Source organism: Fusarium poae, chromosome 3 (genome assembly GCF_019609905.1).
Source record: "Fusarium poae strain DAOMC 252244 chromosome 3, whole genome shotgun sequence".
In the NCBI taxonomy this organism is placed as follows: domain Eukaryota; kingdom Fungi; phylum Ascomycota; class Sordariomycetes; order Hypocreales; family Nectriaceae; genus Fusarium; species Fusarium poae.
Genome location: NC_058401.1, coordinates 718,837 through 734,061, shown reverse-complemented (window position 1 = coordinate 734,061; position 15,225 = coordinate 718,837). Strand labels below are relative to the sequence as shown.

Below are 15,225 nucleotides of genomic sequence, written 5' to 3'. Positions count from 1 at the left end.
TCGGCTGTTTAGATAGTCTTGACAGAACCCTTCTTGTTGCTGAGGAAATCGCGAAGAGCAAGCTTGCTGCTTCCAGCCTTGGCGGGAACAGTCACAGCTGGCTGAGCAGTCTTGGTAGAAGGACCTTGAAGAAGAGGCATGAACTTGTGAATAGCTTGCTTGGCATCATGAAGACAAGGAGGAGCAATCTTTTGAATGACAAACTTGATGTAGTCAAAGATGACATCGCACTGGGGAATTTCATCGTCAAGAGGGATGATCTTCAAAGCCTGGAGTTTCTGTTGAGGAAGGGTTGAAAGGGCCTGGTAGGCGACATCTGCCATGATGGCACGCTGGACGAGGACACGAGTGGCTTCGACATCACCAGGTGATGGGGTAGGTCCAGTGTACTTTCCAAGAAGCTTGGGTGTAATCTCAGACACGGCAGCCTTTCCAGCCTCGGATACAATCTGTGCAACAGCAGAGATGGCGCTTCGCAGAACAGGACCAAGGGAGGAGAATACACCCTGACGACCAGGTAGAACAAGGGTAGGTCCAAAGATTCCCTTGACAAAGGCCTTGGTGTTCTCATCAAATGAGAACTGTCGGATACCAAGGTTGCGACGCTTGTTAGGCGTAGCTGTGTTTTGCTGGGCGATGTCGTCTTCCCGGTAGTACTCAAGAATGCATCGAGCAGCTTCAGACAGATAAGGCGCGAGAAGAACAGAAAGCTGATCGACTTCTGGGGCGTTGGCATTCCAGTTCTGTTTCATAGTTGCCACAATCTCGTCAAGCTCATCAGATTGCTCAATGGCGAGAACAGCCTGGAGAGAAGCTTCGGCAAGAAGCGCACGCTCAGCAACACCAGGGATCTTGGTGGACTTGCCGCTCAAGATAGCCTCTGCTCCAGTGACGTGGAGGACTAGAGCTCCAGCGGCGACACTGACAAATTGACCGACGTCGTCAATGAGTGAAGATTCGATGTTGAGAGTCTTGGTGTCGATCTGTGAGATGGTCTTGATAGTCTCGAAAAAAGGATCGATATCTTCTTCAACAGAGACTTTGACGTATTCATTCTCGGGAACGGGCTCGGGGGTAGGTTCGACAGCAGGAGCAGGGAAGTCGAATTCGGGCTCTGGTACTGCAGGCTCTACGCAGACAGGAGCTGGAGTCTCGACTTGTTCAACGCTTTGTTCCGGCTCAGGCTGAGCAGTGGGTTCGGGGACTTGGGTCTCGTCGCTGACATAGTCTTCCGAAGCGGGGACCGGGACAGGTTGTTCTATAGTCACATGTCAGTTATCTTCCAAATTCATTCAGCACATCTCAACTAACCCTGAACTGGAGCTTCCTCAGTAGTAACAGAAGAAGTTTGAGTGAGTTGGATAAAAGCAATGTCCCGAGAGCGTCTACCAGAATCCTCAGCCCAATCGGCAGAAAAGACAACTCGCTGGCCGTATCGCGTCTGGGTGTCAGAAGCCCCACGTCCACGACCCAGGTAACAAGTGACCTGCTTAGCAGCACCAAGGTGGTACTCGGCGTCAAAAACAGCCTCGCTTCCAGTGACAACAAGATCAGGACTAACAATGAGTCCGGTGCTGACCTTTCGGACGGAAACACCTGTCACATTATTCTCAAAGCGCGCCTCAATCTTGACGATGGCTTCGTGGATGAGTTTAGTAAATGGGTACTGGAGTGATATTAATTGATGTACTCACATTGGGCTACATCCGCGTCAGGTGAGACGTTGGCACCAGAAAGGGCGATTCCGAAGTTATCGGTGACACTTTCAGAGACTTTCTGAAAGCCAGTGGAAGAAAATTCGGAGAAGTTAATCTTGGAAGACTGAACCTCGCATGAGTTGACAGTCTCGTCGGTCTGTGTGGAAGAGTCTGGTTGATCCAGAGTCCATGCAGCAGGACGGTTGGTGGCCCTCAAGATTGAGCACATAGTTGCAAGCACGTTTGAAGTAAGTATTTGATAATTGAAGTTTGTGAATGAGGATGAGTGGTGCTGGATAGTTTGAAGGCAGAAAGAAGCGATCTTATATCTGCTTCTTCCTTTCAAAGAAACAACATCTTCATCTCTCAAGGTCTGTAATGCGACGCTGGAGAGATCAATTCGCCACATTACGAAACCTTCGCGCCCTCAGTTCCTGATGCCTCCTTTTCTCAGACGTCTTTTCCTTTTCAGTATTCTCCTCCGAGGTCTCCCTTGTTCAGCAGCGCCGAGTTCCAATATGCTACCCGCAATGGGAAATGGAAAATACCTTTGTGTGGTATACTATTCTACTTTGAACTTTGTGGCAACACTTTCAACCTTCTGATGAAATTACATGCAGCCTCTATCACATATTGTGAGGCTGGTATGTGGTTGTGTAACATTGAGCTCCGAAGCTAGGAAAACACCGAGAACATGGGCACCCGACTTGAATGCCTAGAGCTGACTCTAACTTTGAATGCTGAAGATTCTAACCGGTCTTTCTGATGTTCAAATCACGCTACCCTTATTTCAAAGCAAGCTGAAGTCACCAAAAGGGTAAGACTACATTTCTTTCGTATGTCGTCCAATAACTACCCATTGCACTTCCACCCATGTGTCTACTACTCACGTTGGTGGTGAGACATTATTACTCGTATGTCAGCTGTTGTATTCCTTGATGACATTAACATTGCTTCTTCGAGCCTTGTGGCATGAATGTCTCCCCATATAACTAATAGGGACAGCTTGATTCCTTTCTATATTGTGACGCACCAGGTAATATCATGCAAATCCAACGCACGTCATACAATAGAGCTATCGATGCAGGTATAAAAACATAATGTCGGAAATACTAACACAGTCTGATGTTATTTATTGCAGCAAATCAGGTATTGCAGTGTATCTCAACACTGTATAGCATGCCGCCCTTCATTCCGAACTCACGCCATACTTAGAAGAGATTGCCACTCTCACTCAAGTTGTGTGACATGGTACATTAACGGTTTCTGGTCAGCGTAAAAGGCCCATCACATCCAGACGATCTTCTAAAACAACAGCCAGCCACAATAATCAGGGGTGTGCATGTGCGATAAATGGTTTTATTGCATATATTGGAGAACATTGCTCAGCCCAGACGATCGATTCGTAGGCTAGACGCTGTGGCCGACGCCGTTGGGGCGGGCCGAGACATGCAGGGGTCTGGGCCATGAGTTCGTCAACGCCACAGTTCTGCGTGGCGAGCTGTGCTTCTCAGCCAGCCCAGATTTGCCAAAAGGATATAGAATGTCTCGGAATAGGTATGTAAATGATGATTGCACCAGTTGTGGCAGAATATTGCCATTTTTACTGCATGTTGAAGTTTGGAACTTCCAAGACGGGACAGCCTTGACACAGATTCCTACCCCAATCTGCAAGATTTTAGTAGTAAGAACACTATTGAATAGTAGTCCCCGAACTAGTGGACATAGTGAGACATGTCGGGTCATCAGCCTCTATTCAGCTGTGTTCATGTCAACAATTGACCAGATTCTATCATGCCTCTCTCTGGACTTCATACAGAACCGCCAAGATGGGCATTGGACTTTAAACTCTGTCGCTTCAACCATTTATACCTCGAGACCTCCCACATCTCTCCCATCAGCACTATCACAACATCTTCATTCTCAAGCCTTCTTCTAAACATTTCCCACATTCACAACCTTTATCTAACTCTACAATGTCTATCCCCACCAAAGGTGATGTCATCTCTGTTCCTGCCTACACACCAGAGGCGGAGCAGAATGCCATGGAAATCCAGTGGTCCCAGTCCTTCCGCACTCGCACTGCCCGCTACTATCTCGTCAACGCCCGCAATCAGTCCAAGGGCGGCGTGGATGTTTTGATGTACATTCAGGATCGCTTCTACAAGGACTCCAACAGCAATGAGTTCATTGGAAGACTTCCTGGTGCACGACAGGAGGGTAGTAAGTGACCAGTGGTCTCTTTTATGATCTGTGCTGACATTCGAATTAGACAACTGGGTCGTCGAAATCAATGATCGTTTCCAGTATGGTCAGAAGAACAAGACTGGAGAAGGTCGCTGGGTCGCCCTTCATGATAAAGACAACAAGCCCTACCAGGTATGTTTACCACCACTTCCTCTTATCATCAATTACTGACATGGACAGCACCGCTTCATGATTGTCACTATTCAGGGTAGGCTGACTGAGACAGCGAAGAACCTCGCCAAGAGCTTTGGCGCTGGGGAAATTGCTGATCAAGTCTCGAAGCTTGGCAACAACTTCATCGGTGACTACCTTCACACTTTCTAAGCTTTTCTACTTTGTAGCTACATCTCCATCTAGGACATGGCTTGCTAGATGTCGAAATACTATAGCTGGGCAAGGATACGACTGTTTTCGCTTCGTCTCACTTATTGTTAGAACACATCCATTGATTAATTATTGTCTTGTACTAAATCACATCGCTTGTGTTTATCTAATTCACGCATGTTCTCCCCCGCGATTAAATTACCTCGTTTTAGAGAATCAACATAAGGAAAACCAGCCACTTGAAGCATAAGGGATGAAATTATGAGGGCCAGTTTATGTTAATTAGGCTATGTTTCTCAGACTATTTATTTCCCTACCCTAAAGACTGTGATAAATATATGGAGAAATTCGGGGAAAGGAAATATCCGTGAAGCGTGATAACCAACCATTGATTCCACAGTTGCCCCGCAACCTCTACTAACATATCTCCTTCAATCAACATCATCCATCAACTCATCCTCGCAATTATCATGCAATTCAAATAATAAACATGCAAAGCTTCGTGATCAAAGCCTGGATCGATGAGGTAGCTCAATTCATTGACGCCAATCGCAAACGCAAACGCGACGATAACGACGAAATAGTCTATTCTAGTCCAATGTCGAGCCCTTCCGAACGCCCACTCACTGTTCCCGTCGATCTCGATACTACTCCTCGAGCACGATTGGATGGTCAATCTACGCGAACGACATCACTTATAGAGCCATTCAGACACCCCGATAGCTCCCCAACCACCAAGAAAAGACGTCAATCCCCAAGCAAGAAGCATAATACGACAGCTAGCTTGCTTACGCTTGATCCACCTATACATGTTGTTCCGACGCTGGGACTTTCGCCAATTCCGATATGTATACGAGGGTTGTATAGAGAGCTCTATGCCACAACTTCGGAGTTTCTACCGCTTAATCTCAAACGCATCATGACGCAGGACGAGATGGATAATCTTATCATCCCGCCTCACATGTGGAGGAGACAAGAGGATGAAACATCATCTGACCATCAACGGATACAAAACGAACACCATACAATACTCGATATCCTCGAGGAGGCAGTCGAAGCAAGTCAGTTATGCAAAGGCGAATCGGCTTGGAACGCCCAAGTCCACTATCCCCTTCTCAAGCTCGCCTTTTCACAATTCCCTTTTCTACGCCCAGAGACTGTTACCAACGCGCAGATCGTCGAAGACTTTCTCCCGCGATCAAATAACATCGCGAGCTCCTCAGCTTCGTCATCGAGCTTATTAAGCAGCAATGATTCAAGTGGATGGACAGAGTCATCGTCAACTTCGGCGCATAAAATGGTTGATTTCGCGCTGGTTCTAATCCCCGACGCAGAATTGCAGACGAAAATCGATCATTTTCTCCGTACACAACACCACGCAACCATCAACCAGACGACGTATCATGCACTCGCAAACCGGCCTGTGCCACTGTTCATCGGGACCAAAACAACGAGTGGGAGCGGGAGTAGAAGTCAAGTACAACTCGGGATATGGGCTGCTTCATGGTTCCAACGGTTACGAGCCGCGGGTTCTGCAAAAGAAGCTCTACCAATCCCGCTTGTGCGGGTGTATGGGCATGTTTGGCAGGTTATGATCGCCATTGACGAGAATGACAAGGTTTTAATGGTTGACCAGGCTGTTTGCATTGGGGACACTGCCAGTATCATTGGCATGTATCAACTTATGGCCGCGCTGAGAATAATTGGAAAGTGGGCTGATACGGAGTTTCGAGCATGGATAACTGAATTTCTGGATAGCGTTTAGGACGATGCATGATAGATAGATACCCTTCCCTTTTGTTTTAGCTCCTAAAGTCTTATGATAAAAATAAATAATCTAAGAGCCATAGCCTAATTAACATAAACTAGCCTAATGATTTCGTCTGTTATGTTTCAAGCAGCTTAGTTATGTCTATTCAAGCTTGTGATCTGACTCTATAAAGACAAGCCGTTCCTTGTAATTCTTTGACTCTTCGCGAATATCCTCCAATCCAACTTTCAGCTTTTCATTGATCTCTCGTCCCTCCTTGCGATGCTCCTCAGACAATGGTGGGGGGAGGATCCCGGGGGGGTGGATTATACCACTGTTCTTTTGGAACTTTTGTTCCATCAACTCCCCGCCAGAACTTTTCTTCCTCTTCATCATAAGGCAAACGGTCCAATAGAGCCTTTATCAATGCTGGTCTCAACGCAATCGCATAGTGGATATTGCGATCAGCATCGAGAAAGCGGAAAACTCCATCTCGGCCAAGGTCCGCAATGCCTAACAGGTCCAGATTAAAGCTCTCCGTTTTGTGTAGAATATCGCTCATTTCTTGTTGTTCCGGCGAGAGATCTTTGTATGCAATCCCGTGGTGAGCTTCCTCAGGGTTCTCAGGTTGTTCGTGCTTTGAGACTGATTGACACATGATTCAGGAAGTGTTTGCTGTTGAGATTGACTGTTTATGAAAAGTTGGAAAATGAAGACCAGTACTGAAGCTTCCTCTGTGAGTGGGCTGATCTTAAATACGTTACGTGTCAGGTGTGTCAGCACGTGAATAACATGTGACAGTTCCTGGTCAAAATCTGCACCTCTGGCGAGTTAGTTCAAACAGTTGTGTGACTCAACGAGAACTTTCGGTTCGATAACATGATAGATTATACGTCATTTGCATTACACGAGTCATTGCACAAGTTCCAAGAGATGTTTAGTCCGTGCCGCTAGAATACGAATCAAGTGGATGAGGTTAGGAACTGATCATGACATGTTGTGATGAAGATGACATGATTAGACTGACTGGCCAGAGCCGAGCGCAATGGAACCTTTGGTTGCTTTGTATACAACAACATAAATTGTTACATCTTTGACACCATCCTTCGAAAAAAGAGTAATGAGTTATTTGTTGGTTTCGACTCTTTTGAATGACATTTACGTAACTGCTGGATTAATCAACAGACTTTTGGTTGTCTCAAACATCACAAGGTATTTTTGTGGCATGATTGCAGGTAATAAAATCTCTCATTATGGTAAGTTTGGTCGTGCTGGTTCTGTGCAACTCTGGAAATTGTCAACCAACAGCAATGTTATTCACGCATTCTCTAGCATGTGACACATTGAAGTTTGAGGTATAAATGCTGCAAAAGGAAAGGGCGTTTTCCATCATGCGAACACATCGAAAACTGCAACCACCAAGCCTTTTTCTCAACTTCTATCAATATGAGAACTAGTACAGTCACACCTCTTCGCCAAAGTGGATTACTCATGATGGTCTAATTAGCCTAACAGTATCTACCATTATCGCGATTATGGTCACTGGGAGATTTGTGACCTGTGATTACACAGTCGAGATCCCCGATGATGCTGTATGGGTCACAGATTGGGATCAGCTACATGAAATGGCGGCAAAATATCAGGATACAGCACTTGAACCAAAATACGGTGGTAATGTTATTGAAGTGGATGGAAAGATTGTTGTTGCAACAGATGATGGAATGACAAAACAGATTGACGACTTGGTGCAAGAGTTGGTGAAGAATGATGCAGAGGTTGAAGAAGAGCCCCAGATCTCAAAGAGACAAGATCTGAATATTATTCAGCGTCGGCGCGGGTGCAGTCATCCAGGCTGCTTTTTCCATACTACTTGTCTGACCTACACTGGCTGTCATGTCTGCAGGCTACCACCCAGCAAGCGAGGGCTATGTATTTAGAGTTGTCAGTCAGACATGAAATAGGTTCTCTGCTGATACCATGTGTCCGATATAGGGCTTCATCCTAATTTACACGAGGGAATGTATGCTGTTCCGATCGAAATTGATTTAAAGGGAAATCGACTGGTAACAAGCCATTGATCGTCAAATTTTCCAACCTCTCAATTTCACCCCCAATCCAACACCAACATTTTATTCTAGCCAGTCTCCTTAACGATGCCGAAGTTTAGAAATTGCGGAGGAAATGGCGAAATAGTGAACTCAGCATATATGCGTCACCAGTAGGAAAGAAACCATTTGCAAACTTGGAACTCTCCTGACCCAACTTGGACGCGAGTGCTGCAACGAAACGCCACTGTAATAGATTAGCGATACTATAGCGCAAAATACCCAAACCTATGTTTCCTGACCTCGAGTGCTTCGTTTCTCTTGTTGTGGAATACCAACCAACGCTTAGTCTTCTCATTGTTCTGACCATATTGGAAAGAATCATCAACAAGTAAGGTCAAGTCATCTCCAGGGAGTTGCTTGCTTTTCAGAGTATCGAGATAGCTTTTCTGAATGAAAATGACGCTCTCCTCGTTACCTGGATTATTGATGTCAGTAAAGATCACTAATGTCGCACTGACGCTATACTAACTCTGATCTATGTTGAAAAATAAAACAGCGTAGTAGTGTTCAGAACGGCGGGAAGAATATTTGGCCCACTCAACCTCGACCTCAGTAGCGGTAAGCTGGTCTACAGGAATGAAAATCTTGTTTCCTTTCTCAACGACCATGATGATGATGAATTTGGGAAAGTTTACGGCTCAGGAGACAAAAACAAATTCCGTTTAGAGATGTAAATTTTTATTTTAGAGTTAAAACGTGAAAAGAAAGCGGAGAATGAACATTATGGAAATCCAGTGAGATTTATATAGACATTCATTAGACTAAGTGCTAGATTTAAAGGTCAAGCACTGGGTTGCCCACGGGATTCTGGACCGATCTAGACCTGAGCCCATGTCTCAATGTCTCACTTGTATTGGCATTAGTGCATCTCGATAAGCCACATGATAGGTAATGGCTGGCTGATTGGAGACACTAATACGTATCAGTTCTTAAGAGAATCACTGCATATCCCAAAGACGAGGTGCAGAGATCAAGGCAACTTAAATACCACCTGTATATCTTGACATTATTTCGCATGAGCCTAGAAATCTTGATAGTTTGCTATGCTTGTTCCCTTCTAGCCAGGAAATGGTGTAGTGTTGACTAGCTACGCTAGGCATGTGAGTTTGTGACCAGTTTAAAAAACAACATATAGACTGGACCGATCAATCTGAATATAAGCTGTCATCAAGAAAATACCCCATATTTCTATATCATTTCAACTATCAACTTTCGCAGTGTGTTAGTTTCCTGGCTCGTGCCTCTAGTTGGACTTTCATCCCGCGAACCTGAAGCCCAGATCGTAGTAAGACTTGTGTACTGGTCCAAACTGCGCAGTAATGTAGGTACCTCAGCCGTTACATTAACATCTTGATTCGTCCCCACAATCTCCAGAATATTTGTCGTCAGGGAATCAAAACTTGAGCAGAGTAGTCGTCCCTGGTCCCATCGCTCACTCAGACTCCCAAGGATAAACATGGTATCTCTTACCATGACCCAGATGTTTAGTGCCCACAAGTTATCACGGCTCCCATCAGACTGTGCACGAAAATTCCAGAAACTATACAGCGCCATAAGACCTGTCCAATAAACCTTTTCACAAGCGACTTGAACGTAAAAGATGGAATTTGTTTCCGCCAAGCGTCGATAAAGGCCGATGAAACCGATAGCAGAATGCCATAGCTCGTTCAACTCGTTCATTGTCCGTTCAGGTAGTAACCTGCATGGCCTCAAAAGAAGCATGCGGCCCATCAGCCATTCACTCTCAAGAAGAGTTCTTGTTGGTAGCTGGGAGCTTGCTTCTTTCCACTCCGTTAACTTACGTGAGAGCTCCATGAATCTCTCTCGTGCGATATGCGTATCCACGCCTTTAGTATCATTGAGGCGATTGTAGATCTCAGACTGAAGTTGTAGGGCACGATATCGCTGCAAGTACCCATGAATCTCAACAGGCGTAGCTGGGATCTCGATTCTGAACGTTGGAAGAGACACATTGATGGCAGAGTCAGATATCTCTGTGGGACGCCCACATCCTAGACTCATTGACCGGTCAAATGCATAGACACTCCACCAAAGCCGACGTCGTGTTTCCAACAAGCTGACTTCGATGGACTCTGGAGGTTGGGGATCTTGATGTAGCCCAAGGTCTACGCACATGCGCATGCCAACCCCGATCAGATACCATGCATCGAGCAGTGAGGGATTCAAAGTCGCAAATTGTATCAGGAATAAAATTGACTGAACTCCAATAATGTTGCTTGGTACGATGGCAGATTCTCGGAAAGCCAATGCATTTCGGAAAAGTCTTTCTGCCTGTGCTGATATGACACTATCTGCACTTCGCGATAGACTGGAAGCTGATATTGCCAATACTAACAAGACTGTGAAGTAGCTATAGCCGTGGCTGATGGACGACCGATCGAAGTCTTCTACACTGGGGGACAGTATGGTGATTGGGTTCGGCGGACGATGACTATCCCCGTCCTGTACAGAAGCTGATGCGCCAGAGAAGACATGCTGAAATTGAACCCAAAACCCTTGGATGGAGAAGAAGGGAAGACGCGGGTATACGTTGTCAAAATAATGTTTCGCGAGGCTTAAAGCTGTCGATTCTTTAGGTAGACAAGGCGTCATGTCATTTTGCTGGGTCTCATGGATGGTCTGATTCGTGCTTGCAGTAGCCAAGACAAGAGTTGATAGTGTTGTGCCTCTTGGAGTCGATGCATACGAGCATGTTATAATCGGAAGAGCTTCTATATCATTGACCAACGAGTCAATCATTGAGCTTTGCTGTGCTTCCGCAGGCTGTTGATGTCTTGGCAGTTGAACATGTGATTCAGGAGAATGGAGGACATCTTGTCTCGACTCTGCTTCAGCAAGTCGCTCCTTAGCATCGGCGATCTTTTGCAGGAGGAATGTATGATAATCCCTTGCACGACTAGATGTATCATTCTGAAGAGAGCAACTCTCTTGACGGCCAGATCTGACACAACGGCCGCAAGCTGGAGTAGCACCATCACACTATCAATGTTTCAGCATGTGGACAATGCAGATAGACTGATTCTGTGAACCAACCTTGGTCTTTCGGCTTTTGCAGAAGCTGCATGCCGACAATACTTGCGATACTCTCAACGATACATTTCTCAAAGGGCCTCGTGCATCATCATGTCCAGGCTGCGCCATTTCCATGACATGTTAAAGTCTGTGGTGTCGAAAATACCCACAACAGCTTCAGTTGCTTGAGAACAAGCGCCATAGCAGTGTGTCGTTACGCTGCGGGGAAACGCAAGGATTGACGGAACCGCCGACGGTTTACATTCCGCGATGATTTATGGGTCGTTCTATGTCCAGAACAAGAAATCATTGGTACCGATGAAGTTAGTTTGTCCAGGATTCGGGGCAATCAGCACCGAGTCCTCCTTAGAGAGCAAGGGTGATCAATACTTGCTGAAAATACAACGGCGGTTCCGTGTCTGCAAAATGAAAGAATAAAGCACTGGTTATTCATGAAATATATCATGTGATTGAATGATTTCAATGGATGACTGCTAGATTTAAAATATCGAGGTCCTTTAGAAAGTTATAGCATTGAAAACAGTATCCTAAGTTTCCTTTCGTGTTTCTCTTATCTTTGACTTAACCTATACTTCTTCTTTACACCATGGCCCCTGCAAGAGTATCCCACGACCCGGTTCTTCGCCGCGAACCAGCAACTTCAATTCGTGACTTCCAAGTCCGCAACTTGGATGCAGATCTTTGCGTTTGCGGTGGCGGCTTCGCTGGTACCATTGCTGCAATCGCTGCAGCAAGGCACAATGTCAAAGTCATTCTCATCCAAGATCGTCCTGTTCTAGGAGGCAACGCATCCAGCGAAGTTCGGTTGTGGATTCTCGGAGCTACGTCACACATGTTCAACAATAATCGCTATGCTAGAGAAGGCGGTCTTGTTGATGAAATACTCTTGGATAATTTGTATCGGAACCCTGAAGGGAATCCTCTGATTCTCGACACAATTCTTTTGGAAAAGGTGCGGCTTGAAACCAATATTCAGTTATTCTTGAACACTGCATTGGTTGGCTGTGAAAAAGACGGCCAACGGATCAGCTCTGTCAGCGCGTTTAATTCTCAATCATCGCTCAAGTTCAATATTCGAGCTGAGCAGTTCATCGACTGCACAGGCGATGGTACACTCTCTTTCCTAGCTGGAGCTCCGTTCAGGATTGGCGCCGAGAAACGTGACGAGTTTGGAGAGCTATTTGCACCTTCTTCAGAGTATGGTCACCTCTTGGGTCACTCCATCTACTTTTACACCAAGGATGTCGGGAAACCCGTCAAGTTCGTAGCTCCGTCTTACGCTCTCAAAGATGTCGAGGCAGAAATCCCACGGTTCAAAAGCTTCAGCACCAAGGAAATGGGCTGCAATCTCTGGTGGATCGAGTATGGTGGAAGACTTGATACTATTCATGATACTGAGGAGATCAAGTGGGAGTTATGGAAGGTTGTTTATGGCGTCTGGGACTACTTTAAAAACTCTGGCCGATTCCCCGAGGCGGAGAATCTGACGCTTGAATGGGTTGGCACGATCCCGGGGAAGAGAGAAAGTAGAAGATTTGGTCAGCATTCACTCCTAGTTCAACTCGTCCAAAGCTAACATATTCAGTGGGACCCAAGATGATGATACAGCAGGATATCGTGGAGCAGAGATACCATTCTGATGCTGTTTCTTTTGGTGGTTGGTCACTTGACTTACACCCTGCGGACGGTGTCTTTTCCGAGGTCGATGGCTGTACACAGTGGCACTCCAAAGGTGAGTTCTTTTCACGCCCGAGGCTGCATAGAACTAACGTATATATAGGTGTCTATCAGATCCCATTTTCTTGCATGGTCTGCTCCGAGATACCGAATCTCATGTACGGAGGCCGCATCATCTCAGCATCCCATGTTGCTTTCGCATCCACACGAGTCATGGCTACATGCGGAGCCAACGCCAACGCTTTGGGCATTGCAGCATCGTTATGCAAGAAGAAAGCGATCGATCCTATGCAGCTGCTCCAAAAAGCTGAAATGAAGAATTTCCAACTTGAGCTCATGAGATTTGGACAGTTTATTCCAGGGTACAAGCTTGAAGACGCAAAAGATCTTGTCCATTTAGCTTCAAAGATCGACAGCTCGTCAACCTTTGAACTCTCGCAACTCCCAGCAGATGGGCCACCCAAAGTCTTGGTGAGAAGCCTTGCACAAATGCTTCCCATGTCGCAGGGACCTGTACCCAAGTTCTCCATCACTGCCATATCGGTTGAAGCCACTGAGCTAGTCGTCCAGCTTCGAGGTTCTGAGAAGCCTTACAATTATACACCCGAGGTCATCTTGGCAGAGACGAAATTCTTGCTTGAACCGGGTGCAAATGATCTTGTCATGAATTTTGAGATTGAGAATCCTCAGACACAATATGTCTTCCTTGCTTTTATGCAGAATGAGGCTGTCGCACTCTGCACAACCAAGACCCGCGTTTCAGCTCTCATGGCAGTTGAACACGAGTGCACACAAAGTCCACCTAGTGATGTTGGCGTTGATGAATTCGAGAGATGGACACCTGTTAGGAGACCAATGGGTCATAACCTTGCATTGACCCTGGATCCACCCCTCAAGGCATGGAGTGTAGAGAACATCCGCAACGGCGTTTCCCGTCCCACCAAGAGAACCAACTGTTGGGTCCCCGGTTCTGATGCGTCTGGCAGAAAGCTTCTCAAAGTCAGTTGGTCTAGTCCGGTTGAAGTGAGCAGAGTAGTCGTATGCTTCGATACAGACTATGATCACGCTCTCGAGTCCGTTTTGAGAGGCCATCCAGAGAGAACTATCCCATTTTGTGTTAAGAAATGGCGTCTACTAGACCTTTCTCAAGGCGAACGAGAACTTTACATCGAGGATGGTAACCACCTATCGCGACGTGAGGTGGTCCTTTACTCGACCACGAAATTGACAGATCTTGGAGTAGAGATCCTGGAGTTGAATGGGGGTGCAAATGTTTTTGGTGGTATATTTGAAGTACGCGTATACGAATAGATTCATATCATTTTGTTCGAGATTTATATACTCAAGACTATCTATCTGTACAGTGAACATCTCGTGTCCCAAGAAACCACATCTTTACTTGCCATTCCAGTTGTTTGCTTCCGCAGAATAATACGGGGTCATTCGTGCTGTCGATAACAGGTTCAAGATCTCGTAGCTCCATTCTCCGAAGACAAAATCCACTATCACCACATACGTTTGACGAGAGTCTCTTCAGTCGTTGGTGCCACCATTGAGACGGTTTACCATCATTCAAGCCATCTTCTTCTTCCCCGTTTGTTATAAAGATTCGCAACATACTCCAATCTTTTGGGTGAAGCAGTTGATGGGTCAACAAATATTCGATGGCGCCAAAGTCATTGCCGCGAATGCTACACATCAGAACTGGCTTCCTCTCTCCGCCCTCGGGGTTGCTACTCTGGTTCCTTGCCATCGCCATAGCAATAAACGGGGCGATGCCAGTTCCTCCAGCAATACAGACCAGTCTATCGGACCTGTCAAGGATGGCTCGTGGGAATCCACCCGCAGCTTGAACAATTGTTGCAACCAATGGAGAGTGTGGACGTGGTAGTCCCAGCAGACCCGTGACACGCCCATTTCTAGCCATAAACGAGATGGTCTCAATCACTCCATTATCTGCATATCCAACATGGTACGGAGTGAGGGAAAGACGTCTATCCTCTTCTGATAGATTTTGAGGTCCAGACACGGGATCAAGATCTGGGGGTAATTGAATGGTCAAGTGTTGACCAGGACGGAAGCTCTGATTGAAGTCATGATTGGCTTGGACAGTGAAGATATGAACGCTGAGATTTGGCGTTAGACGGGTGGAAGAAACAAGCGTCAGTACATCAGGCGCTGAATGGGCACCGTTGGTATCGGATTTGACGCTATCAAAAGTCATTTCAGTGAGAACGAACTATGCGATGATTCAATTTACTGACTACTGCAAGACATTTGGGATCAAGCCTCAAATAGTCAAGTCATGGATAGGTCACGTTCACAACATGTCCTCCATGCTCAACATGTCGAGTCATCACTACCCAAA

General features: G+C 46.1%; 9 protein-coding genes across 9 annotated transcripts; 4 read left to right on the top strand and 5 right to left on the bottom strand.

Annotated features, from left to right (window-relative positions):
• Nucleotides 1–8: 8 nt before the first annotated feature.
• FPOAC1_007627 (uncharacterized protein) lies at nt 9–1,926 on the bottom strand (the record flags this gene model as incomplete). Its single annotated transcript, XM_044852078.1, has 3 exons — nt 9–1,258; nt 1,312–1,638; nt 1,695–1,926. The coding sequence occupies 3 exons, from the start codon at nt 1,924–1,926 to the stop codon at nt 9–11; spliced, it is 1,809 nt and encodes a 602-aa protein (XP_044704748.1).
• A 1,747-nt stretch (nt 1,927–3,673) lies between these two features.
• FPOAC1_007626 (uncharacterized protein) lies at nt 3,674–4,268 on the top strand (the record flags this gene model as incomplete). The annotated part of the gene is made up of 3 exons (XM_044852077.1): nt 3,674–3,920; nt 3,970–4,076; nt 4,125–4,268. The coding sequence occupies 3 exons, from the start codon at nt 3,674–3,676 to the stop codon at nt 4,266–4,268; spliced, it is 498 nt and encodes a 165-aa protein (XP_044704747.1).
• Nucleotides 4,269–4,758: 490 nt separating this feature from the next.
• FPOAC1_007625 (uncharacterized protein) lies at nt 4,759–6,033 on the top strand (the record flags this gene model as incomplete). The annotated part of the gene is made up of 1 exon (XM_044852076.1): nt 4,759–6,033. One exon carries the CDS (start codon nt 4,759–4,761, stop codon nt 6,031–6,033), a length of 1,275 nt encoding a protein of 424 aa, XP_044704746.1.
• A 274-nt stretch (nt 6,034–6,307) lies between these two features.
• FPOAC1_007624 (uncharacterized protein) lies at nt 6,308–6,676 on the bottom strand (the record flags this gene model as incomplete). The annotated part of the gene is made up of 1 exon (XM_044852075.1): nt 6,308–6,676. One exon carries the CDS (start codon nt 6,674–6,676, stop codon nt 6,308–6,310), a length of 369 nt encoding a protein of 122 aa, XP_044704745.1.
• Nucleotides 6,677–7,553: 877 nt separating this feature from the next.
• Nucleotides 7,554–7,955, top strand: FPOAC1_007623 (uncharacterized protein; the record flags this gene model as incomplete). The annotated part of the gene is made up of 1 exon (XM_044852074.1): nt 7,554–7,955. The coding sequence occupies one exon, from the start codon at nt 7,554–7,556 to the stop codon at nt 7,953–7,955; it is 402 nt and encodes a 133-aa protein (XP_044704744.1).
• Nucleotides 7,956–8,329: 374 nt separating this feature from the next.
• Nucleotides 8,330–8,734, bottom strand: FPOAC1_007622 (uncharacterized protein; the record flags this gene model as incomplete). The annotated part of the gene is made up of 2 exons (XM_044852073.1): nt 8,330–8,541; nt 8,596–8,734. The coding sequence occupies 2 exons, from the start codon at nt 8,732–8,734 to the stop codon at nt 8,330–8,332; spliced, it is 351 nt and encodes a 116-aa protein (XP_044704743.1).
• A 580-nt stretch (nt 8,735–9,314) lies between these two features.
• Nucleotides 9,315–11,288, bottom strand: FPOAC1_007621 (uncharacterized protein; the record flags this gene model as incomplete). Its single annotated transcript, XM_044852072.1, has 2 exons — nt 9,315–11,126; nt 11,181–11,288. The coding sequence occupies 2 exons, from the start codon at nt 11,286–11,288 to the stop codon at nt 9,315–9,317; spliced, it is 1,920 nt and encodes a 639-aa protein (XP_044704742.1).
• Nucleotides 11,289–11,766: 478 nt separating this feature from the next.
• Nucleotides 11,767–14,168, top strand: FPOAC1_007620 (uncharacterized protein; the record flags this gene model as incomplete). The annotated part of the gene is made up of 3 exons (XM_044852071.1): nt 11,767–12,718; nt 12,766–12,912; nt 12,961–14,168. The coding sequence occupies 3 exons, from the start codon at nt 11,767–11,769 to the stop codon at nt 14,166–14,168; spliced, it is 2,307 nt and encodes a 768-aa protein (XP_044704741.1).
• An 84-nt stretch (nt 14,169–14,252) lies between these two features.
• On the bottom strand, nt 14,253–15,081 carry FPOAC1_007619 (uncharacterized protein; the record flags this gene model as incomplete). The annotated part of the gene is made up of 2 exons (XM_044852070.1): nt 14,253–14,359; nt 14,478–15,081. 2 exons carry the CDS (start codon nt 15,079–15,081, stop codon nt 14,253–14,255), a joined length of 711 nt encoding a protein of 236 aa, XP_044704740.1.
• Between the last annotated feature and the right edge of the window lie 144 nt (nt 15,082–15,225).